This window comes from Tenrec ecaudatus, chromosome 13, assembly GCF_050624435.1.
Source record: "Tenrec ecaudatus isolate mTenEca1 chromosome 13, mTenEca1.hap1, whole genome shotgun sequence".
NCBI classification, from domain to species: Eukaryota; Metazoa; Chordata; class Mammalia; order Afrosoricida; family Tenrecidae; genus Tenrec; species Tenrec ecaudatus.
In genome coordinates this window covers 6070313-6095053 of record NC_134542.1, presented here as the reverse complement: position 1 = coordinate 6095053, position 24741 = coordinate 6070313, and the positions used below count along the sequence as shown (strand labels likewise).

At 49.2% G+C, this 24741-nt stretch overlaps 2 protein-coding genes across 2 annotated transcripts in view; one reads left to right on the top strand and one right to left on the bottom strand.

The window, feature by feature from the left end:
• The first annotated feature begins 3577 nt into the window (after window positions 1–3577).
• Window positions 3578–24741, top strand: part of LOC142423890 (UDP-glucuronosyltransferase 1A6-like) — a 33253-nt gene continuing 12089 nt past the window's right edge. Inside the window, exon 1 of the mRNA XM_075529029.1 lies at window positions 3578–4438. Coding sequence (XP_075385144.1) covers window positions 3578–4438 — 861 coding nt within the window. The remainder of the gene's footprint in view (window positions 4439–24741) is intronic.
• Window positions 19074–19790, bottom strand: LOC142423891 (dnaJ homolog subfamily B member 3-like). The gene has a single exon (XM_075529030.1). The coding sequence runs from the start codon at window positions 19788–19790 to the stop codon at window positions 19074–19076; it is 717 nt and encodes a 238-aa protein (XP_075385145.1).

Sequence of the window (24741 nt, the reverse complement as noted above, 5' to 3'; positions counted from 1 at the left end):
AAAACAAAAACTAGAAACTTGCTTGATCCATGATTTTGTTGATGCTAGAGAATGGTATTGTGCATTTTAGAAACTAGTGATTGATATAATTCATAAGCATATAGTTAATCTATTGGAAGTTTCCCATTCAGTGGATTTTAGCATATTCGCTGAGCTGCATAAAAACTCAAGATGTCTTGATGGAACATTTGTTAGCGGCGGGCTTGGTGGTGATGCAAAGGTGGGAGGTTCACACCCACCGGCAGCTCTGTGGGACAAAGACGCGGCGGTGTGTTTGCTACAGATGACAGCCATGGAAATCCTATGAGGAGTTTCACTCTGTCCTATATGGTCCCCATGAGCTGAAATCAATAGTGGAATCACGTGACATGTAAGCAGCCAAGCACTTAACCAAAAGCTCCACCCAGGGACTCCCCAAATCAGGAAATCCGCTTCCCACTCAAACCAGCAAGCTTGCTGACAAGTTCCCCTGGAACGAATGACAGTGGCTGAGGTAGTTAGTTTATTGTGCCAACCTGGCCAATAAGCACATGTGGGGTTAATTGAAGGGCAGGGGGATAAATGGCTTTGTGAGCCTCGGCTGTCTAGTTCTCAGGTCTCTTGCTTTCTGATGGTTACACCATGGTGCAGCTGCCTTAGCCAGTTCCCTGCTTCAGCTGGCAAGGCTCACTTCCTGCAAGACATCCCCAAGGAGAAGCTACATGGACCTACCCTGATGCAGCCCTGGGTGCTGGATCAGCCGTGTGAAGACCCCTGCCAGCACTGAGATGCTCAAACGTACACTGACTTGGCTTTCTTCCTGCAGTCGGCATCATTGTGTGTGTTTTGTGAGATGGAGGAGGACTTTGTGGATTGGTGTGGGGCATGTGGGTTAATGTTGGACTTGTGGGCTTGGGCAGCACTGGATTGGGATGTTTTCTTGATGTGCACTTGCCCTTTATATAAAACTCTCTCTTATATGTGAGTTTCTGTGGATTTGTTTCTCTAAAGTGCCCAGACTAAGACAAGTGGCTCTATAGACCTAGCAGCATCCAAGATCCAGATTCAAACGCCCCCTTGTGGACGTCTGTCTCTCCTGTTTTCCGTCCCCATGTCCACACGGAGTGGAAGAAAGCAATGCCCGGTCCTGCTTACCCCCACCCCACCGCACCCCATGTTCAGTTTTGGTTGCAGAGCAGACTGCTGGGGTGAACAGGGCTTCATTAACCCTCTCTCACCGGTAGACCAGTGAACCCCTCTTCCTAGTCTGGCTCAGCCTGGAGCCCCTGCTGTACCCAGAGTGAGAGACAACCCTTTGCTGAGAAACAGGTGCTGCTGAGGGTGAGGTGCTTGGCTGGGACTGGACCAGGCGTCTTGCCTGGAAGGTGGGGATTCTCCCACACAGCCACCAACTGTCCCCTGGGGCCAGGCTGGCTCCCCTTAAGCCAATCTCCAATTCCTGGCACTTGGGACAGCTCAGGAACTCAAACCTGGCCAGGGCACACCTTTCCTGAGTTTCTGCCCCTGCTCAGGGGTGCTTACTCCAGTCAGTGAGGTAAGCAGAGGGCTATACGTGCTTCCTCAGTAGTCTGTGGTGAAAGGTTTTACCATATCCAAGATTCGGCTTCTAGATTTCAGAGGGGTCTGTCTCTCTACCTACCTCACTGCCCCTTCTGTAGAGCCTCATTTCAAATCCACTGTCTGGTCAGGGATGGATCCAGTCAGCAAGGTTGGCATGGACACACACACGCTCACTGATTAAACTTGGGGACGGATTCACATCCGGGGTGAAAACCAAGTGGCATGTTCACTGCAGTGAGCCTAAGTAGGCCTGTGGTTGGTGACCTTGCTTACTGGGGAGTCTGCCATCACCTCCTACCTTTTGGGGCTGCCCACAGCCATGTGGGGAGCAGGCAGGTCACAGGCTGTCCTCCCTGCCTGCTCTGTGTCCTGGCAGCATTCCCACTGATCGTCATTTCTACTTTACTCCTTCTTAGTTCCATTCTCCTTCCATTTTCAAGGCACCTGCTCTCTCTCCGCTCCCTCATTCTCCCAAGAGCAGGGTAGGCTCTGCTTTCAGAGCCTCCCTTTTGGTCACCAAAGGGATCCTCATTTTACACCACCATGACGGACACCTCCTTTTATACCACCTAGAAGAACACCCCATATTACACCACTTAGGAAACACCTCATTTTATACCGCCTAGTAGGACAGCACCACAGCAGAGAGGACACTGACCACGTGGACGAACTTCCCAATAGCTAACCTTGCCCGCAGCCTGGGTGGTAGGTAGGTAGGAACAGGTGGAGCCCCACCTGAAAGCTGAGGATGTTCAGGCACAGAGCAGTGCGGACCCTTGGCCTGGACCGGGCCGTCTGACACGAGAACCCATCCTCTCAATGGCTCTGTGGGTGGTGGTATTAGAGTGGACATACAGGCCTCTGGGTGACATGAATGGACTGCCCTTGATGGATAACCTAAAGCCCTGGAGACACCCCCTGCCTGTGTGCAGGAGCATAGAACAGGTCCATGGGCGCTTCAAGGCTGTGAGGTTTTGGAAATAGATCCCTAGGGCTTGTCTTCTCAGGCCCCCTGGGTGGGTTTGTGCTGCCGACTTCAGGCTAGAAGTTGAACACTGAATGGCTCGCAAGCCCTAGGGACTCTTTCTATGGCGACAAAAGCCAAGAAAGCCCAATGGAGCACAGTCCTACTGTGCAAGACAATGGGGCACCAGGGGTCTGGGCCGACTTGGTGGCCACTCTCAGCAACAGAGGGCCTCAGAGGATTTGGTTTGGGTTCAGGGAAGAGAGATCACACCGACAGCAACAGTTCGTTCAAGACCCACAGGGGTAGCAAGATCTGTCCACTCTTCCCATCTGCTCCGAAACCTTGAAGCCACCTTTTCCTCCACCACCTCTGTGAAGTGGGCCCCTCCTTGGTGCAGCCTCCCATCCACCAGGAAAACACTTCTGCTCTGCGTTGATCCACCCTGGTGCAGTGTTGGGCACCAAGGATTGGTGGTTCTATCCATTTCCGATGGTCCAATTCTTAGAAAGTTGGCAGGAATCATTCATCTGTGTCCTGCTTGACTTCGGCTTACTGTATTCTGGCAACGGTGGGCTACGGGGCCTTCCTTCTAGTAGAATAGAGGGGTCCCCAGTGGGGATGCGCTGTCTGAGGCCCAGTGATGCGGAGCATGTCCATGGGGACCAGACTCGCGCTGTGTGCATGTCATAGAGATAACGAGAGGGGATCAGGCAGCTCAGGGTCAAAGGCAACAGCAGGTCCCCGGAGCCCTTCTCGCTCCTTGATGTGCTAAGCAGTCAGCCTGCCTCTGGGAGAGAGAGGGCAAACAGGTGGGGACTAAGGTAAATAAACCCCGAAACTCAGGTGAAAGCTGGTAAAACAGCCCATTGACCTGAGTTAGCCGTGTGCTTAGAGAGAGTTAAATATTAGCTTAGGGTTCTTTGATTTCAAAGGGCAGAATTCAGTGCAAGTAAAGGCAAGCCACATTCCAAAAGAGTACTTGTTGGTTCAGGGAGAGGGTGGCGAACCCCTTCGTTTAGGCATTATCATTTTATGTTAACTACCCCCAGCATGGCCGGCCTTCTCCGAGCTTCACAGAGGGCTTCTGTGGGACTTTACTTGCTAGCGCTGTGGGGGGTGGTTGGAGGCGAGAAGCTGCTGGTTGTCCCTGTGGATGGAAGCCACTGGCTCAGCATGAAGGAGATCGTGGAGCTGCTCAGTGAGAGGGGCCATGACATCGTGGTGCTGGTGCCAGAGGTCAGTTTGCTTGTGGGGGAATCGCGGTACTACAGCAGGAGGACCTACTCAGTGCCCTACACCCAGGAAGAGCTGAAGAACCGATTCCGCTCCTTTGGAAACAGCCACTTTGCTGAGAGATCTTACCTGACCACTCCTCTGACCGAGTACTGGAATAATATGATTGTTGTCAGCTTGTTCTTCACCAACTGTGAGAGCCTCCTGCAGGACTCGGAGACCCTGCGGTTCCTCAGGGAGAGCAGGTTTGATGCCCTTTTCACAGACCCGGCCGTTCCCTGTGGTGTGATCCTGGCCGAGTACCTGGACCTCCCCTCCGTGTACCTCTTCCGGGGCTTCCCATGTGCCCTGGAGCAGGTGATCAGCGTAAGTCCAAACCCCATGTCCTACATTCCCCGGTACTATACTCAGTTCTCAGACCAGATGACTTTCTGCCAAAGGGTGGCCAACTTCCTGGTGAATTGGTTCGAGATCCCTCTAGCTTACCTTCTATATTCGAAGTACCAAGACCTTGCCTCAGAGCTCCTCAAGAGAGAGGTGGACTTGACCACGTTGTATCAGAAGGCCTCCATACTGCTCTTAAGATATGACTTTGTGTTCGAGTACCCCAGGCCAATCATGCCCAACATGGTCTTCATCGGAGGGACCAACTGCAAGAAGGGGAGGCATCTACCTCAGGTTGGTTCCATCGATTTTTGATTGTCCTATTTCTTAGAAAGTAGGCTGGACTCATGCACATGTACTCTGTCTCTCCTCACTTGATCATTGATTTCTGCTTACTGTAATCTGGCGGGGGTGGGTGGCGCTGCCTGAAGAAATGGTGGCCTTCGTTTCAATAAAGTAGAGGGGGTCCCAGGTTAGGGGGAGTAGAGAGTGAGAAGACATTTGAGGTTGGGGTGATGCCGAGCATGTAAATGGAGACCAGGTGAGTGCCCGATGTATTGTGGCAGCAGGTTTTGCATGCTCCTCCAGGCAATTTTACTTGCCCATGATAGGAATGGCGGTGACTTGATCATTTCTGCCTTGTGCTGAGCTGTCGTGCTTTGGAGTGGGCACAAATATGGGCCTCTTCCTGGTGGCTGGCCAGGCAACTCACTGTCTTGCCGGATTTCTAGGAATCGAGCTGAGAGTGCTTCCAGGGCCACATCAGCCTGTTGAACTATGTCGATTGGTGCCCCATCAGTTTCTGGAGCCGTGTTTTTCGTTACTGGCTTCAGTGTCGCCTCCTTCGATGCCGTGGGTTCTTGATCCTACGCTGCCCTGTGAGACGGCAGCATGTCGAACCGTTATGTTGGGTACAGTGACTGTGCATTCCGTTTGATGCTTCCTGTATCAGTCAATATTTGGGCGATAAAACCCTTCAAGGCCACACCCGAGGCCTGAATGCTTTCTTCAACCTGAGATATGCTGAACATGTTCTTCGCTTGTGCTTCTGGCTTCAACGTGCAAGCCACCACGCAAACAGTATGGCAGACAGACACACCAGAAGTGGCCTGTCCATATTACAGTCCAGGAAGTACTATGAGACATTTGTGTTTTGTCTTGTAAACTGTCACACTGTAAACTGGAAAGGGACTTAACCATACAGAACAACATGAACAACAATTCAGATATAAAGAAGATACAGACTAGGATTAAACTTGGATCCAAACATAGAAATGTATTAGCTAGACAGATCGATGTCTAGCTAATAAGGGTGTTCAATCGGATTGAAAACGCTGATTTATAGGGGATCTACCTTAGCTGGAGCGTACATGCATTTCTGTCTCAAGATTCATTGCACTGCTTCCATTTTATGAATAAAAATGGGTAGAGCCTTTCAAAGACGACACTCTCTTGGACATTCCTTGCAAGATGTCGTCATCCACCATCAAGGGAAGACCCTTACTGTGTCTTCTGTGTTCCTGGCGTCATCGTGGGGGGCGAGGGGCGGGTAGCAAGACCACTTACCTTGTGTCCACCTGAGAGAACCTCTGACCACAGCTCTCTTGCCTCTGTTCCCAGGGAGCTGGCCATCCTGGTTGTTTCTGGATACCCCGTCTTGCGTGCTCACCCATCACCTGGAAGCTGTTCTTCCCCCTCTGTCTGAGGGGCCCGTGGAGAAGTTTCTTGCTAAATAGGGATTCCCACCATGAGGATGCTCCAGAATCTGTGTCATGGGGGCAGTCCCATGATTGTGGTTGAGAACGAACACAGCAATTTCTACTTGTAACATGTAGTGATATTGATGCCATACCTTGAGCTATACAGCCATGCTCATCCTCTGCTGTGAGTTGTTCCTCCCTCAGGAATATAAATCCACAGCCTCTGCTGCTCCTATGTAATATTTTGAAGAGCTGTTGTCAATTTTATCCCATATAGATAGTTGTTAAAAGAGCATAAGGCTCAAGGTAGAGGATGTTTGCTAGTTAAACAGTTATTTTATTTTAAGATGATGTCAGAGGATTTTTTTTTTGGACCAAAAGTTTAAAGATGATCTGAGAAAATAGTTTCATGGGATTCCTCCATCCTCCACAGTGCTAGAAAGTCTAGGGTTCAGGGGGATTTGGAATTTTGTCGGCATCGATCAAAATTCTCCTATGGACTCTGAGATCGAATTGTTCAGTAATGGCAATTGGTTGTTCTTATGGGGTGCCGCTGGTCAGTTCTGATTCACAGGGACTCTGGGCACCAGAGAAAGCACTTTTTTAGGTCGGATCTGGTTGAGATGAAGTCTTTCCGCGTCTGTTTGTCCGGGAATATTTTCATTTCACCCTCGGCCTTGAGGAATAACTTTTCCAGTGACAGTCTTCTTCGCTGACAGTTTGTTTCTCTCCACCACTCTGAAAACATAATCCCATTGCCCCCTGGCCTCCACCGGCTACCTTCACCTTTGTATGTGATTGTTTGCTTCTCTCTCACTGTTGTGGGGCTCTGTCTCCATCCTTCATTGTTCCGAGCCTGCCTATTAGGAACTTGGTGTGGCTCTCTTTGGGCGTATCCTGCTTGGGGATCTTTGAGTTTCTTGGATTTGAGGACTCATGTCCTACCTTATATTGGTGGTGTTTTCTGTCATTATTTCTTCGATTCTCTCTGCCTCTTCCCTTCTCTCACATCTTTCTGAAATTCTCAAGAAGCATCACTTAGATTGCCTGTTGTTTCATAATTCCATTAAATTCTTCCCCATCTTCTTGAGCCTCAGTTCTTGTTCCTCTAGTTTGCCAACTCCCTCATCTGCCTGACTCCCTTCATTGGTAAGCCTTTCCAGTGTCTCTCACTTCAATAATTAATCCCTGGTGGCAATGTTTCTTTTTTAGAGCCTTATGTTGCTCTTACATTATGTTCTTTACCTAATTCCTCTAGTCTGATGACCATCCTTTCCTGTAGCTCTTTGATAATGCTTCATTTTGTTGTATCATAGTGTACTACTTTTCATTTTATTTTTAACTATTCCTAGGTTTGCTTTCACTTCTTTTGTTATTTTCTTTTGGATGGGCCATTGTTTCTCCACTAGTCAATCTTTTATAATTGCTTTCCCTCCAATAGTTTTATTGAGATATAATTCATATATTATACACTTACATAGTTAAGTAGTACTAAAAAAGAGTTGTGTGTACATCACCACAAGCAGTTCTGGTGATTGTAATTTTGTTGTTGGTGGTGGTGTATTGGAATGTCAAGGGTGTATATCAGCTCAGTTTCCCCTACTATTTCTTGGTTTTGCCCACATTACTTTAGAAATTATTAGGTGAGCAAAGCCTTTGGCCATTGATGACCATTTCCACTCCTTTTCTGTGATATATTGTTCTCCTTTCTTGACTTATTTTGGGACTTAAACGTTCCTGATCTCATTTTTAATCTTTCTTTTTTCCCCCCTTTTAAATAAATAATTTTGTTGGGGGCTCTCGCATATATTATAATAATCCACAAGTCAATGATAACAAGTGAACTCATACAGATGTTATCATCAATTTAAAAACATTTTCTTTCTTTTTGAGCCCTTTGATATCTGCTTCTCTTTATTCCCTCCTCCCCCACCCTCATGAGCCCTTATTATATTATTATTATTTCATATCTTAAATTGATGGCAAGGTAAAGAGTTCTTGGTGGTGTTTGATCGATTGTTATCTAGCGAGAGGAATTACTAAGAGGTAAATGAGGGGTGAGCATGATAATGGGGCAGGAGGGAGGTGAAAGGAAACAGGAAACAACTAGGAAGTAAAACTATACATAGGGGTATAAGCATAAACATGTACACATGCAAGTATCTTAGTGTATAAAGATAGGGGTATTGACCTATGTACACATAGTTATATGGAAATACATTAAGGTAGCAGATGGACCTTGGGCCTCTACCTAAGTTTTCTTCAACACAAGAACATTTTGTTCTAATAACGTGGCACTGGATGATACCCACCTTCCTGACACACTCACTGAAGACAAAGTGGGTGCATAAGCAAATGTGGTGAAGAAAGTGGATGATGCCTGGCTATCAAAAGATATCGTGTCTGAGATCTTAAAGGCTTGAAGTCAAACACGTGGCCAACTAGCAGGGAAGCAACTGCATCCACATAGAAGAAGCACCTCAGCCTGTGTGATTATGAGGTGTCATCAGGAACCGGTATCAGAAGTTCAAAAACAAACAATCACATTGATGTGAAGGAGTGGGGTCAGAGTGGAAACCCAAAGCCCATCTGTCAGTAATAGGACATTCCCACAAGGGCCACACAAAGGGATCATATATCTAGGGTGCAGTATAGCACCGACAAAACACACAGCATTCCCCAGTTCTTTAATCCTGCCCCCACCTATTATGACCTCAGTTCTACCTCACAAATCCTTCTAGACCAGCATATATACATTGGTACAGATAAGAGCTTTCAATGCACAGAATCCAGGATAGATGAACCCCTCAGGAACAGTAATGGGAGTAATGATTCCATGAGGGTTCCGGAAAGGAAAGGGGGAAGGAGGAAAGGGGGAACTGTTAGCAAGGATGGCGGTATAACCCCTCTCAAGGGGGATGAATATCAGGATTGTAGGTGAATGGATATATGATTTTAAAACTTTCAGTTCTGCCTAAGCCCACTGGAGAACATGCGGTGGTCAGTTTTTCCAACTGGCAGTCGCCATGACTCACACAAGGCATCATGTACTAATCAATCTGTCTACCAGGGGGCACTGTCCATTCTGTCTGTCTCTGCAATCATATTTTTATTTGGAAAACTCACACTCTGGGGCTAGGTGTTGGCCTCCAATTTTCTATTACTAGACATTTCTATTACTGGAGTCCAGTTTCTTGCCTTCCCTAAACAAAGATTTACTTTTAGAAGCACAGAGAGGGCTCTGCAAAGAGAATTTTATTAAGAGGTTCCTAGGAGGAAGAAAAGGGGTTCTGGTGGTGTAGCAGTTGTGCCTTGGGTTGCTAACCAGTTCAAAACCAGATGCAGGAGAATGACGAGGCTGTCTATAGAGTTATCGTCTATGAAACCCACAGGGGCAGTGAGTTTTGAGTTTGAGGAGAAACATCTTCCCAGCTAGCATGGTCGGTCTTTAGATTGTCTTACTCACCACCACCACCCCTTGTAAATGGGAACTCTTTAAGCATTCACACATGAGAGATTGTCGGGAAAATCCCTCCTTTAGAAGGGGAACTTCCCCTGGGGGCAGCAAGGGATTCTGGGTTATAGCAACACGATATTTCAGGGACTCTTCATGCTCAGTCCAAATCCCCACCATGGCTCTCCTGCCCTGTCTCATTTCTTTTTCTATTCTCTGGTGGGTGCTTATAGTTGAATCGGCACTCCGGGGAAGCTCAGGCAGATTTGCCTCCATTTCAGGAGGAGGGAAGGGCCTTGCACTCCTGAGAAGGATCCATGAGATCTGTGTTGAGGGTCTCACAGTCCCCGTGGCCCTGTGGTCGGGGGAAGCAGTCTCCACACAGGCGACCCACCTCCTGACCCTGTTGTGGGGAACCTTCTGTAGGAATTTGTATCAGTCCAACAGCCGACACCTCCTGGCTCAGGGAGGGAGAGTCACACTCGAAACGAACCTCAGGGTGGTCGACCTTATGTGTACGGTAGGTCTGACAGCATCAGCCTTTCTTTCTCACCCGATTATTGGAGGACCACAGGGGGGGGGGGACGAAGCTCATGCGGTGAGCTTTGTGGGAGCGGATATGTGATTGTGCTTTGTGGACTCTTGGGGCCCACACTGTTCCATCCTTCTCTTCTTGGAGCCTCATTCAATAGAAGATAGACATTTTTAATTATACTAGTTTTACTGACATAGCTTATACAGTCCAATATATCCATTCTCATACAATTGTGTTGTTCGATCCCATCAAGACAATCAGCAATGCTATCGGTTCCTCCTTCCTCCTCCCTCTCCTTCTACGCACACCCTCCCTCCCCCGCCCCCCACCACCAACATAAGAATCTTTTTACGGAGCAGTTTTCTGAAACACATCACTAGGGAGGTGATTCTGACACATACTGACCATAGAGGATGGATGGAATTGACCCCCTTGGGTTTCCCAGGTTGAAATATTTGTGGAGGCAGGCTGTCACATTGTTCTCTGGTGGAACAATGGGTGGGATCAAACCTTCAACCTTTTGGTTAGCAGCCAAACCCTTCACCACCGTTCCACCAGGACTCCTTCGCTTTCAGAAAACTAGATTGCAGCCTCTCAAGGCTACTAGCCCCACGGTCCTTATTTCCTCTTTTCGTGTTCCAGAATCATCTAGACCGGTGGTCCTCAACTGCCCCAGGTCAGGCAATGTCTGAAGATATTTTAGGGTCACAGATAGGACTTGCTATGGTCAGCTAGCAGGTCAAGACCAGGGACACTCCCAAGAGTCCTACAACCCACAGGACACACTCCGCCCCGAGACAGACAAAGACTGCGCCTTCCCGGAAATGTCATTAGTGCTGCAGCTGAGCACGCCTGTTCTACATCCATCCCGCATGAGCGTCAGGACTTCTCCCCAGCAGGGCTGCCAGCAGGGGGCAGCAAGGATCCTGTGCCCACTTCTGAGAGCGTCCTGCTTCCCTACAGGGGTCTCTGCAAATAGCGGGCATCCCTGCTGAAATCCCAACATGTATGGCTGGAGCTGAAGAGGGACTGCTGGGTAAACCAGGGAGCACGACTCCGAAATACCAAGTCGTCCTTCCCAGGCACCTTTGCAATCAGGACAGAGCCGATCTTTACAAGGCCTCTGAGTAGCTTCTCTTTCTGGACCAGGGTTTGTCTTCATGGCCGATGGTCTGGAGATGCCACCATGTGGATCACTTGGCAGCAGCGACACTTTCTATTCCTATGAAAACTCTGAGTCTTGCCCAGGGACAGTCTTATTCTGTCATGCGTCATCCAAGTTTGACAGCCCCCTGTACCCTTCTCGCATCCTCATCTGCAACCTACAGGGGTTCTAAGACCTCCACGTCTTTGAAACGTTTGTTGTTTTCCATTTTCAGAATGACTGCGGTCAGCCGCCTGGAGTCTGTGAAGTGGGTCTCTCCTTGTGGCTTTGAGATGTGCATTTTGGAGGACCGATGAGGTCGAGCATCTTTTCATGTGCCTGTTGGTTGCTTGTGGATCTTTGGAGTGGGGCGGGGCGTAAAGGTCTACTCAAGCCCTTTGCCGAGTTTTAATTGCGCTGGGTCATTGGAGGTTGGAAGTATGATACACACACTGACATACAAATGCACACAAACATCCACACGCAAAATGAAAGTGTCGCGGGGAACCCTGGTGGTGCAGTGCTTAAGCACCGGGCTACAATCTCCAAGAAGTGTCCCCGGCGTGCTTCCCTGTAACTTGAAGACTTCGAGTTCTTGGGGATGACCTGTTTTTCGCTGTGTTTTTGGTGAAGTCCCGTCCAACGCTCTCTGCACTGGCTGCGCAGGGAAGCTGAGCAGATGTCTCACAGTCGGTGGGCACTCTCATTCTTTCCCGGTTGCTGCTGCCATTTCCATCCATCTGGCTTCCCTGTTCCCTTACCCTCCTATCTTTGCTTTAAAGCAACTGTGGACCATCCGGTTTGGGGAGGTAATTCATGGAGGAGCACAGGGCTTACAGGGGCCAGCCCTTAGTTTTGGAGCCCATCTGTTAGCTAGCAACAGGGTGACCCGACCCCAGGGCTTACTTTTGGTGTTTCATGGGGTTTTCAGTGGCTGGTTTCTTTGAAAAGCAGATTGTCAAGCCTTCCTCTCAGACTACCTGTTGGACCCTCCAGCCTTTTGGGTAGTGGATCAGTGCCTTAACTATCTCAACTACCCAACCACACACACACACACACACACACACACACAATCTCTGAACCCATTGTCATCCAATTGATTCCAACTCACAGTAACCCTTTAGGACAGTGTAGAACAGCACCATGGGATATCTGAGGCTCTAAGAAGTGGTGCCCTGGTGGTGCTCTAGTGGTGTAGTGGGTTATGCTTTGGGCTGTGATCCACAAGGTCAGCAGTTCAAAATCACCAGCTGCTCTGAGGGAGAATGAGAAGGCTGTTTTCTTCTGTAAAGTTACTGTCTTGGAAACCCACAGGGGCAGTTCTACCCTGGCCTACGGGGTCATGGGGAGTCAGTGTTGACTTGATGGCAATGAGAAACTCCTATGAAAGCATATTACCACCTCTTTCTTCCTGGGAGCTGGCAGTGTGTTCAAACCACCGATCTTTCAGTTGACAGTTGGGGGCTCAAGCATTGCTTCACCCAGGGACTCCCCAAACCAGCAGGTACCACTCTTCTGGTGTTGCTTGTGCCCAGCAGCCACGTCATTGGCAAGTTTCCCTTGAAAGAATGACAGTCACACTACAGACCCAGCCTGGGGCTAACTCTGCGGAAACAGCCTGGGGGTTTCTGAAAGCCTGCAGCGACAGAGATCACCAACGAGTGGTTTCAAACAACTCAGATTGTCCTCTAGTGATTCTGGGGATCTGAGACCCTAAAATAAAGTGTTAGCAGGGCCGTGTTCCTTCACAAAGGTCTAGGGGAGAATCTCCTTTCTTGCCTTTGCTGTTTTCTAAGAGACCACCACAGTTGTCGGCTTGTGGCCCCTTCCTCTGCCTTGAAAGTCAGCATAGGCTGAGTCTTCCTCATGTTGGGTCACCGTCCTCTCTCCTCTCCCGTCTTCTCTTCCACCTTTCAGCACCTTGTGGAGCCCTCTGGACCACATGGGTGACCTAGCCTAAGCGCCCCATCTTAGGCCCACTGATTAGCAGCCTCAGTTCCATCCGCAGTCCATCTGAGCTGCCCGCTGCCATATGACGCATCTTTGGGGGCTGCTGTTCTGCCAACCACACAGCCCGAGACTGCTTCTCAGAGGCACCAAGCAACAGAGTGTATGGATCAACAAACGTAGAGACACAGAGTGGGGCATCATGTTATAGAACCTGTCTTCTAGTGTGCTGCGTTTTTCATATTGTTATCAAACACAAAGTCAACATTATATCTTTAATATTACTTGTTATTAGAAATAAAACAAATGAATTTACCAAGATGTCTTCCCCGCTCACCAATGGCTCCAAATGCATGCCATGTTCCCTGCCCGTGTTGGCAATGTGGTGAATCAAGCTGAAGGGGGCAGGGGTATGGGTGTGTGTGTTACAGGATGGTCTGTTACCCCCCGCCCCCAGAGATACAATCAAGTCCTCAGCCCTGGTAGCTGGGAAGGTCCTGGCACTTGTCTATTATTTTAGGACCTTGAGCTTCTCCCACCCCGCCCCCTATTGTGGAAACCTCTTTCTTTGGGTTCAGTTCCGACTGGGGCCCTGGTGGTGTAGTCATTACCAGTTGGGCTGAGATCTGGAAGGTTCAAAACCACCAGCTCCTCCTTGGGAGAAAGAGGAGGCTTTCTACTCCTGTCCAGAGTTAGAGGCAGTTTTACCCTGTCCTTTAGGGTCACTCTGAGCCCCACTGGGGCACTGCTTGGCGTCTGACTCTGCACAGCCTCAGAATGGGTTCGTGAGGGGAGGGTGGGGGGTGAGCACCCACCTATTTAAAGAGGAGCGTGGGAACACCCACGGTGCTTGTTATCATGCCTGAAGCCATAAAATCTGAGACACTCACTTCTCGAGACCTTCAGTGTCTTCAGGCTTTGGGTGGATCTCTAGCCCTTGCCGTGGTCCCCGTTCTGGAGGAGTCTGTACTTGTTAGCAGTGGGGGCGTTGAGTCCATGGGAGCCACTCCTCTGTTAGCTGAAGGTGGAAACTTTGGGGTAGATGCTGAATGTTTCTTTTCTCATCATGTGAAAATTCTAGTGAGCTTTTGCTTGCCCTTGCATGCTATATAGAATGGCTTTTGGAACCCAAATCAAGACCATTGCCATGCTGAATCTTCTCCTCCCAGGACACTGTGCCCTCTCTACATCTTTCTAATTCGTGCCCAGAAAGAAAGTCCACACCTACCATTTTCTCTAGATGTGTAGGAGGCTTCTGACTCGGCACATGGTCTTGTTGGCTGAGTTGTAAGCAGGCCTTCAGAGCAGTCCTGGCTGGTGTAAACAGGGTCACGGATGTGTGTGTAACAATCAGATCTGCTGCCTGTGTTGTTTTGAGCCAAGCAGCAGACCAGCCATCGGGCCTGCTCAAAGATGGTGGCTAACGGACTGGCTTTGGCTGCATGTGATGGGGGCAACTGCTATGGAGGTTGGATGGTTTGGTGAAGAGTCAACTGTAGAATTGCCACCTAGCCTACTGATCCGGTTTAGTCATGTACTGCACAAGGACTGAAAACAGCGGCCCAGACAGACATGCTTACAACATACAGAGCAGTATGACTCACAATTGCCCAAAGGTGGAAACAATAGGAATGTCCACTGCAATGGCTGATGCTCTGCATCTGTGAGACTGGGCTGATTCTCAGTGGTTTGGTAGACACTGTACCATCATATGCCTTTTAGGCTATGATGTGAGAAGCCAGTTAGTTCAAAGGGAAGTCTCCTTGGAAGTACAGTTCGCTACCAACAGAGATGTTCTGCTAAGTCTCAGTCCCAGGCAATCTTTTTCTTTCTCTCTCTCTGTCCTGAACTCTTCTCAAAGCCTGACCCCTTTGTTCCGGAGACCTAAGCCTGCAGAAGTCTCTGCGTACTGTGAACTCACCACCCCTGCAGACTTGTTCTCCAGCAGAGGTCCACAGTCTGCCACCTGATCTGCAGATTGGGGTGTTAGTCATTCTCCCGCTACCACCACCAACAGGGCTCATCCGCCTGTCATCTGACTCCCTGATTTGGAACTTGGCAGCCCCCATAAGTCTGGAGTCATTTCCTCACGATGGGCTCAAGAGTGGCAGCAAGTGTGAGGATGGGGCGGGACCAGGCAGTTGTTTGGTCCTGTTGTGACAACAGGGCTCCTATGAGTCAGGACCGACTCCACAGCACCAAACAAGGAGAAGGGAGTGGAAACAGGAAAGGCAGGGAGGAGGTGAGATGATCAGTGTTTGCATTGAGGGGATTGCAATGACAGATGAAATAAAATGTATATAAATTGATGAATGTAAAAAAGGAGAAAAAGTAATTAAACAAGTGTCCCATCTAGCAACAGGTTAAGTTTGGGGTGTGGGGCACCGGTGCTGCCTCAGAACTCAGCCATCGACCGGGAGGCCACAGCTCCTCGAGAACTGGGCGGCGAGGACTTGCAATGAGCGTCCACATGTTTGCTTCATGGGAAGGCAGCTGCAGGGTCAGATGAGGTTTCCAAGGGAGGGTCAGACGCCATACTGGGAGGTCAAAGGGCTGACTCCAGGTTTAGTGAACTCAGTAATGATTAACCATGGGAGACGCTGTCTCCTCCAATGAGATTCCGTCTTGATAAGTGACTCAGTGATAAGACATGGGAAAAACCAGTGGCTGTGACTTCTGCCATCCAAATGGCTCGGGGACTCTGGGTTCTCATGTGGGTGCTCAGGGGACTGCTACTCTTGTTGTGCGTCAGACCCTGTGTCCACGGTGGGAACGTGCTGGTGGTGCCCATGGAGGGCAGTCACTGGCTCAGCATGAAAAAGGCTGTGCAGGAGCTCCACGCTCGGGGCCACCAGTCTGTTGTCCTTGGGCCAGAGGAGAATCTGTACATCAAAGGAGAGGACTTCTTCACCCTGAAAACCTATGCCTTTCAATATACCGCGAAAGATTTCGAAGACATCCTGAGACAACAGAGTCACTTGGTTTTTAAATCTCAGCATTTTCTAAAGACATTCTTTGAAAGCATAGCGGCTGTGCAAAACTTCTCTGATGTCTATGTAAAGGGGTGTGTGGACCTTATGCGTAACAAAGACCTGATCAAGTATCTGAATGAGAGTTCTTTTGATGTGGTTTTAACGGACCCTGTTAACCCTTGTGGGACTGTGTTGGCTCAGTACTTGTCAGTTCCTGCTGTGTATTTTTTGCGTAACATTCCATGTGACTTTGATTTTGAGGGCTCACAGTGTCCAAATCCGCCTTCATATGTCCCCAGGATGCTATCAAAGAATTCAGACCACATGACATTCCTGCAGAGGGTCAAGAACATGCTGTACCCTTTGGCCATGACGTATATTTGCCATGTTAGTTTTACTCCTTATGCAAAACTTGCCTCGGAGCTCCTTCAGAGGGAGATGTCTGTGACGGACGTTTTCAGCTATGGATCTGTGTGGCTGTTCAGAGGAGACTTTGTGATGGATTATCCCAAGCCAATCATGCCCAACATGGTCTTCATTGGGGGTATCAACTGTGCCAAGAGAAAGCCAATCTCTCAGGTCTGTATTGATGTCCTTTTCCCATCACTGTTCCTGGCTTACTTTCCAGCCTGTACTGATGTATCCATCTTTCTACTGACATAACCAATCATTTCCCTTTCATTCTTCGTCAGTGGTTCATGTGTCAACAGTAATGCAGTAGACCACCTTTGGAATGGTCGCTGAGAGGAATGAGGGGAAGGGTGATGGTCCATGATTGACAAGCAATGGTATTCCTGTCAAGAGTGACGATTTGTAAAGGCACTGGCTTCCTAGTTGTGCAATTTCCTTCACTTTGTAGACCAGGGTACTGAGTGGTAGAACTGATCCATCTGGGGTTTCTTATTCATGTTGAAGGTGGAAGGAATGAGCAAATTGCCCCAGTTCAGGAGTGTGGTTAGAGGAAATGTGATGAGAGAGGACCTAAGGACTCGAAGGAAGTAGAAGCTCCAAAGAGGTTGGATAAGTTAAATAGAAGTGAGACTGCCCTGAGTGTGAAAACTGGGGGCCTTTGATAAGAGAAATAATGGCGTGTGCCATTTCAGAGATGGAATTTTTCTCACAGGGTGTTACCTGCCTGGGAATTGGTGCTCGGTGTAGAACATGGGGAGATACTAGACGTGGGACGTCTAGTATGAAGGTTGCATGTCATGTGAACCTTTTATGGAGCATGCTGTGATCATCCACGGTTGGTGCCAGAATTCAGGGGGGAGGAGAAAACTGTGAGCCTACAAACTCAGTGTAGGTAGAGAGACTGATGAATGGAAGTCAACTTGAAAGGGAAAGGGCTTGTTAGGAGGTGCTGTTAATAATAACATAATATCCATATGCCTACAAGACCACGTAATAAGACTATAGTTCAAATGTACATACCAACTACTAAAACCAAAGATGAACTGAAAATATTTATCAACTTAAGTTTGAAAATTATCAAGCATGTACTAAGGATGCGTTGATAATTACTGAGGATGGGAAAGTGAACATTGGAAGCAAAGCTAACCACAGGTCAGTGATTTGAACCCACCAACCACTCTGTAGGAGATTAACGCATAACATCACAAAGATTGAGAACTCCAGGATGTAGCATGCTTGTGTAGAATGTGTACATACACAGGCAGTTCAAACAGAACAAGGAGATTGCACATGGTTTAAAATCAGGAAAGGTGTACATAAGGCTTATGCCCTTTCTTCCATACTTATTCAATCTGTAAGTCGAGCAAATAATCTAAGAAAGTGGACTGGAGACAACATGAATGGAGTTTTAACACTTGCAATGTGCAGATGACCCAAGCAAAGAGGGCTTGACCCATTTACGATACAGTATGGATTCCATCTCAACACAAAGAAAAAATTTCTCACAACTAGACCAATAAATAACATCATGATCAATGGAGATAAGATGAAAGTTGTCAAGGATTTCATTCTACTGGGATCTACAATCAACATCCATTAAAGCAGCAGTCATGAAATCAAATGAGGCCTATCTGTTGCAAAAGGCTTATTTGAAGAATTGGAAAGCAAGAATGTCACTTGGAGGACTATGGAGCACTGATACATGCCACGGCGTTCCCAACGGCCTCATATGCAAAAGCTAGACAATGAGTAAAGGAAACCAGAGAACAGAGGCATTTGCATTATGGTGTTGATGAAGAGTATTAGACTGCCAAGAAGACTGAAAAAAAGGTTAGAGAGCCAGAAGATTCCCTGAAAATAAGACTCCTTGACGACAAGATTGGGCATGAACTTTGGACATGTTATTAGGAGGGAGAAGGACATCAATACTCGCTAAAACAAAGGGTCAGTGAACAAAAAGGAAGATTAATTCATACAGCGGCTCCAACTGCTTCAAACATATCAACCATGGTGCAGACAGACGTACGCAGGACAGGGCAGTGTTTTGTTCTGTAGGCAGGATTGGAGTTGGAGCCAACTTCATGGCACCTAACAACCGAAAATGCCACCATTTACTTATTTCAGATCATTGTTATTGTTAATTAATGTTAACATACTCCCATCTTACCTGAATCTAAACCCACGGTGGTTGAATCAATTCTAACTCCTATGAACTTCATAGGCTTTTCAAGGCTGTAATCTTATGGAAGTCGATTGCCAGTGGCCTTGCTGGGTGGATCCGAATGGCCAACTTTTCACTTAGCAGCTTAGGGCAAAGCACTTGCGCCACCCCATAGACACCGTCATGTATCACTATCGAAAACATTCATGATCCATCCCAATGATGCTAAATTTGTACCCCATCCTCTGGCGTCAGATTTGGAAAGGTCAAGTCCAGGCTGCTGTGGAGAACATTTCGTTCTAAACCTGTGCAATAATCACCGCCCGCCTTGGTATAAGTTACGTTTAATTAACAGCTAGTTGCATACAGCTATTTCCAACCGTTTAGAAGACATCCACAAGTCCTACTCATGAGATTCCCCAAAGGCATGACAACGAGGCGATGTGCATGAACTGTTTATAAATTCTTGAGTACAGTTGTTCTGAAAGTAGAGAGTTCAGTACAACTTTCCAAAAAAGAGAAAACCGAAAACCCCAACAAACTCCCCCGCCCCCAGAGTCCTGCTATTCCTTAAAAGGCGATTTAAGTTCCAAGGTGGGACAGAATTACTGGGTGTCAAGGTGCAACAACTGCTCTTTGCCATTGATGCTCAAGGACTGCAGTTGGCCGTTCTCTTCCACCTCAACCCTTTCTTGGCCGTTCTCGATGATTCTCTTGGTGGTGATACTTTTGCCGTTCAGTATCTCCGTGGTCGTCGACACGGACCTGAAGTTGCTGGTCCCACCACTACCGCAGGACATGGAGAAGGAAGAGAGGCCCCCGCCTCCCATGGAGCCGTAGGACGGTGGCCCAGTGCCTGACGAAAAGAAGCTACCCCCGAAAGCGGGAAGTTTACTGAAGGTGGAGAAGAGGGACGCCGTGCCTCTGCTTCGGCTTCCCCGGGAGCTTCTGCGACTCCCGAAAATGTTCTTCAGCGGGTCTCCGAATAAGTCGAAGGAAAACGGGTCCCTGCCACCGAAGAACTCCTTGAAGACCTCGGCCGGGTCGCGGAAGGTGAACACGCAGTCGAAGGGGGCCTCGAAGGGGCCTCCGCCGCCATCCTCCATGCCTGCTTTGCCGTAGTGGTCGTACACACGCCGCTTCTCGGCGTCCGACAGCACCTCGTAGGCCTCGGCCACTTGCTTGAACTTCCTCTCCGCGGCCTCCTTGTTCTCGGGGTTCTTGTCCGGGTGCCACTTGAGCGCCAGCTTCCGGTACGCCTTCTTGATGGCCTCGGCCGACGCCTGCCGGGGCACGCCCAGCATCTCGTAGTAGTCCGCCATGCTGGGCGTCGGGCTCCGCGACCCGCGCTGGGCAGCCCCAGGCCAGCGACTGAGGAGCCACCGCGCAGCCCGACTGCTGGGCGCCGCCCCTTGTGACGCAGGCGGCGTCTCATTGGTCGAGGGCCCGTCGGAGTCCACGACCCAGAATGCAGTGCGCCCTGGGCGGGCTCCACTCCCTGGGGGCGGGGCGCGCGGCTGGCCAATCACGCTGAGGGCAATGGTCCCGCTGGCCCTGCCCATTACCGACCCCGCCTCACCCACCTGCCAGGCCCTCAGTCTTCCAGAAAGTACCAACAATGGGTCTTAGGACTTCGGTGGGACTTTAAGGAGCTCTGGTGGCATAGCGCCCATGGCTTTTGCCCACCAGCTACTCCACTGGAGGAAGTTGAGGCAGTCTGCTCATATAAAGATTTACAGACCGGGAAACCCACGGGGCCAGTTCTACTCTGCCCTAAAGGCTCGAGATAGGGTGGACTCCATTGGGCCATGGGTCTTCGGGTGTTGGGCCTGGAAGGAGGCCCCGTTGCAGTTGAAGCACAAGGCTGCCGACTGAGAGATGCGAATCTCCCAGCAGCTCCTGGGGCGAAGGACTTGTCAACGTGCAACTGTAAAGATGCCAGCCCAAGAGACTATGTATGCCCTAGCTTTAGGGTGGCTACAAATTGGAACCGACTTCTGTGGCTGCCATGGAAAATGGCTTTCTTAGCCTGCTTGCCCATGGGTCCATTCTGACTCATCGAGACCCTATGAAAACACTCAAAACCAAACTCACTGCCACCGAGTGGATTCCAGCTCAGAGAGACCCTCTGTAGCTCGCTCTCAATCGTGGCTGTACAGAAGAGAGTTGGGTTCTGCTATCAGTTTCTGCATTCAACTGGGCTCTTTCTGGAAGATTCCACTATGCATTCTGGGAGAAGGAGCGTGGAAAAGGCAAATGACTTAATTATTGTAGAAATGATTTCCACGTGGCAGGACACCGCCCCCACCCCAAATCTTAGGGACTTCTAGTGTACCCTGGGCCAACCTTTGAGAATCTCTAGTCTAGGGTGTTAACATCTGCTGACCACGTATATGGTCATTCACTACATGTTGGGCCGCTAACCCTATGGTCAGCAATCTGAAACCACCAGTCTCTCTATAGGATAAAGACTGGGGGTTTCTACTCCCATAAAGAGTTCCCAGCCTCAGAAACTCATGTGGGCAGTTCTACCCTGGCCAATAGGGTCATTAGGAGTCCGAGTGGACTCAGTGGCAGTGAGCTTGGTTTGGTTTTGGTGACTAACCTTGGGGTGCACCGATTTGGTTCCCCCACATCTGCTTTGCTTTCACCCGTTGTTCATCTTAGCATTTCTTGGGATCTGACAAGAGAGCCGATGTCCTGGCTTCTGCTTGCTGTGTTTTGCTTATCATTCCCTTTGATACAATATTATCCTCTTTGATAAACTGTGAGGCAACAGCGCTCTCTGGGTCTTGGTTCAGAGAGGAAAATGATTAACCAGCGAACTTTCTGACATTCGTCATAAAAGATCTGAAGGTGGTGCTTGTCTCTCAGGAACAAACGATTGACTCTGTACCTGGAGGGAACGAACAGATCTTGGGCTTGGCACGCCACTGGCAATCAGGACTTAGGTCCTGCGTGAACTAAGTGAAGTGATAAAATGGAGTTGTGGGTGCTTGTGAGGGGCAAGTGGGCCGGAATGATTGTGGGCGGAGGGGCAAAGGGATCAGATCAAGGAGGAGGGCAGAGCATGACCAGGTGGGCTGGGGAGCCCCTCCCAGGGAGTTCTAGAGGCAAAGCTAGGGAGTTTGGATTTTATTGGAAGCTGTTGGCTAAGGCTGCAGCCATGTCAGTGGGGGTGGGGTAGGACCTGGACAACTGATGGAGTGAATCATAAAGGGCAGAGGGGGAGGGGCTGAGCCAATAATTCAGGCTGATGCTCTGAGCTCCTGAGATAGTACCCTGGCATCTTTGTCTGAAAGCCCGTCTCGTGGCGGAAGGATCTGCATCCTGCACTCATTATACACGCGGAAAGCAGATTTAATGAAGGGCAAAGGGCAGTGAAGCCACCTGCACACGGAATGGGATGCTGAACGAGGCTCTGCTGTCCGCAAAACAGTGAGGCAGAGGCTGGAAGGAAGGGATTGGAAAGCTGAAGTCGGTTCTCCCGTCTCCTAGCAGAGACCCGTGTGCACACTGCTAACATTCACTGCCATCCAGTCGATGCTGACTCAGAGACCCTACAGGGCCGGGTGGACCTGCCCCTGTGAGGGTCCCAGACTGTGACTCTTTCCAGGAGTAGAAAACTCTATCTCTCTCCCAGGCAGTGGCTGGTAGCTTCGAACTGCCAGTCTTGCAAGTAGCGGCTCAACACATAACCACTGTGCCACCCAGCTCTTCAAGCAGGACAGAAGGGAGCCTAAAACGAGGACGTGGGTCCATGTGGATGCAAAATGCCATGGAAGAACAAGGGAGGCAGCTTGACTGCCCATCAGAAGGCCCCTTTGATTATCCAGAGGGCAATGGACTTGTGGATGCTGTTTCTTTAGTAATGACCAGCCCCGCCTGCTCTGAGGGGTTGAGAGTCAACAGGACCCTCTAATAAGGACCAGCGCAACGTTGGCTCCCGTGAGACAGAGAGGAAAGATGTCCCAGATGCCCTGCTTTTCCAAACTGCTGGATGACTCCATTCTCTCTAACACCAACTCTCTCCCTCTCCTCCCCCAAGCACTTCCCCTTCCATCTTTGGGGACCAGGGTTCCTCGCATGGAATCACCCAACCATACTGACAGTTTAGTGGTCTACTAGAAAAGGAACAGAAACCACTCAGGACACACCCCCACCCTCTCATCATCATCTTCTCACATTCTGCCACCAGGCCTTGCTGAGGGTGGTCTTGGGAAAGAGCTGGGACCCTTGCTTCTGAGTGGGCAATCAAGCCCACTCCAGCCTCTGGTCCCACACTCTTGCTCTGCGGCTGCTTATTACTGCTGAACCGCCCTAGCCCATTGCCTTCCGTGAAACACCTTCTCTAGGTCGGTCAGTCCTCTGACGCTCCCAACCCAAAACCAAACTCACCGTCATTGAGTCGATTCCAACTCTCAGTGACTCTAGAAGATGGGGTAGAACTGCCCTCGTGGGTTTCTGAGACTATCACTCTTGGAGGGAGTTGAAGACCTCCTCTTTCTCCTGAGCAGTGACTGTTGTTTTCACCTTGCTGATCAGTTTGGTTAGTAGTCCACCATGCCACCGGGCACCTCCCTGAAGCCTAGGGAGGGCAAAACAGACCTGTCCCTTCATTAGGGTTTCATAGACCTTGATTGCCCAGTTCTACACACTCAAGGATGCTAGGCACCATATTGACACAATTTAGCCACCTATCCAATCCCTTTGGTGGGCCACAGCACCTCATTTGCATAGTCCCACTCCAGCATTTGGTGGGAGTTACAAAGACTAGAGTGAGCTAGAAGGGCCACATTAAGTACTTAACTCGCTGTCCTGCAAGGGGTGTTGGAGCAGTGGGCTCTTTGCTGGCTTCATTACAAAAAGAAAGTGCTTCTGTACTTAGGTGCCAGAAAGGTTTCACGAAGGCCCAAGTCTTCAGTAGCTCCCAAAGCCAGACCACGTAGCTGCTGTACTCATAGGATATGTCTGTCACGCAACAGGGCCCCGATATTGCCTGGTTGTGAACTTTTCATTGTTCACTGGACAGCCCTTGAAGGGTAGGGGGGATTTCAGCCTCAGTTTTCCAACATCAGTCCTTAGTGCAGTCGCCTGACACACTACACACACCGTAGCGTCCACATTTTCAGCAACCGCGTGGTGAATGTGGGCACTAACTTTGGATTTTAAGGGTTTGATTCTAGGGGCAGGAGCTGTATGGATGGGACAGTAAAGGTTCTTGGTTGTCACAGGGAGAGTGGAGGTGGATTGCCTGCTAGTCTGATTGGAACCATCCAGCGATAGTGTCTTTGGAACGTTTGGAAGGTTGGGGGGTGTTTAGAGGCTCTGCGTCATGCTGAGAAGTTGTATAATCACAAGAGTGACAGTGCATGTTTGTACTCCCTTTGCCCTGTGTAATCTACCAATGAACTCTCATGGCACCCAGACTTTGGAAGAGATGTGGCCCCTGATGTTTCAATTAGACTTTGCATCTCAGAATTGCAGATAAGAGTGTGCCAAAGAACAAAATAATTGCTTCGCTCACCCCAGAATTAGGTCATAAGGAAAGAGTGCTCGAGGGGAGGAGGAACTTGGGGGTGCATGAGTATGTGTATGCCCATGCCCACATATAAGCACATACAAGACTGGGAATCTTTTGAGGAGGGCTGCTGGTTCAGGGGGAAGGGATTCCACGTACTACTCTAGGCACCTGAGAGAGAACTCACTGCCATCTACTTGATTCCAACTCATAGTGGCCTTGAAGGACAAGTAGAACTGCATCATGCAGGATCCCAATGCTGTGAATCTTCACGGAAGCAGATGGCCTCATTTTTTCTTTCCTTTTGGAGCAGCTGCTGGGTTTGAACTGTTGACCTTTGCATCAGCAGCCCAGTGCTTAGCCCACTGTATCACTGGGACTCCATTTCTTACAAGAAGGAGCCTGGGAGGTGTCATGGTTATGCACTGGGCTGACATCTGCAAGGGCAGAAGTTTGAAACCACCAGTGGCTTCTTGGGAGAAAGACTGAGCTTCTCCCAAAACCAGTTACAGTCTTGGAAACCCACCAGGGGTGCCTATGAGTCACCATTGACTCTATAGCAGTGAGTTTGTTTCTGTTTGTCTTTTTTTTTTTTTTAACTAAAAGAGAGGGTTCTGCTTCCCACTGAACTACGATGACCCCAACTGCCAGATGCCATGGAGTTGATGCCAATGCATGACAACCCTCTCCTCCCCCGCCCATGAGTGTCAGACCAGAGCTGGCTGATTTTTCAGAAATAGAGACTCAAATCT

Excerpts from the sequence above, each read along its gene's own strand:
- LOC142423891 (XM_075529030.1), bottom strand. The coding sequence starts at position 19,790 with ATGGCGGACTACTACGAGATGCTGGGCGTGCCCCGGCAGGCGTCGGCC.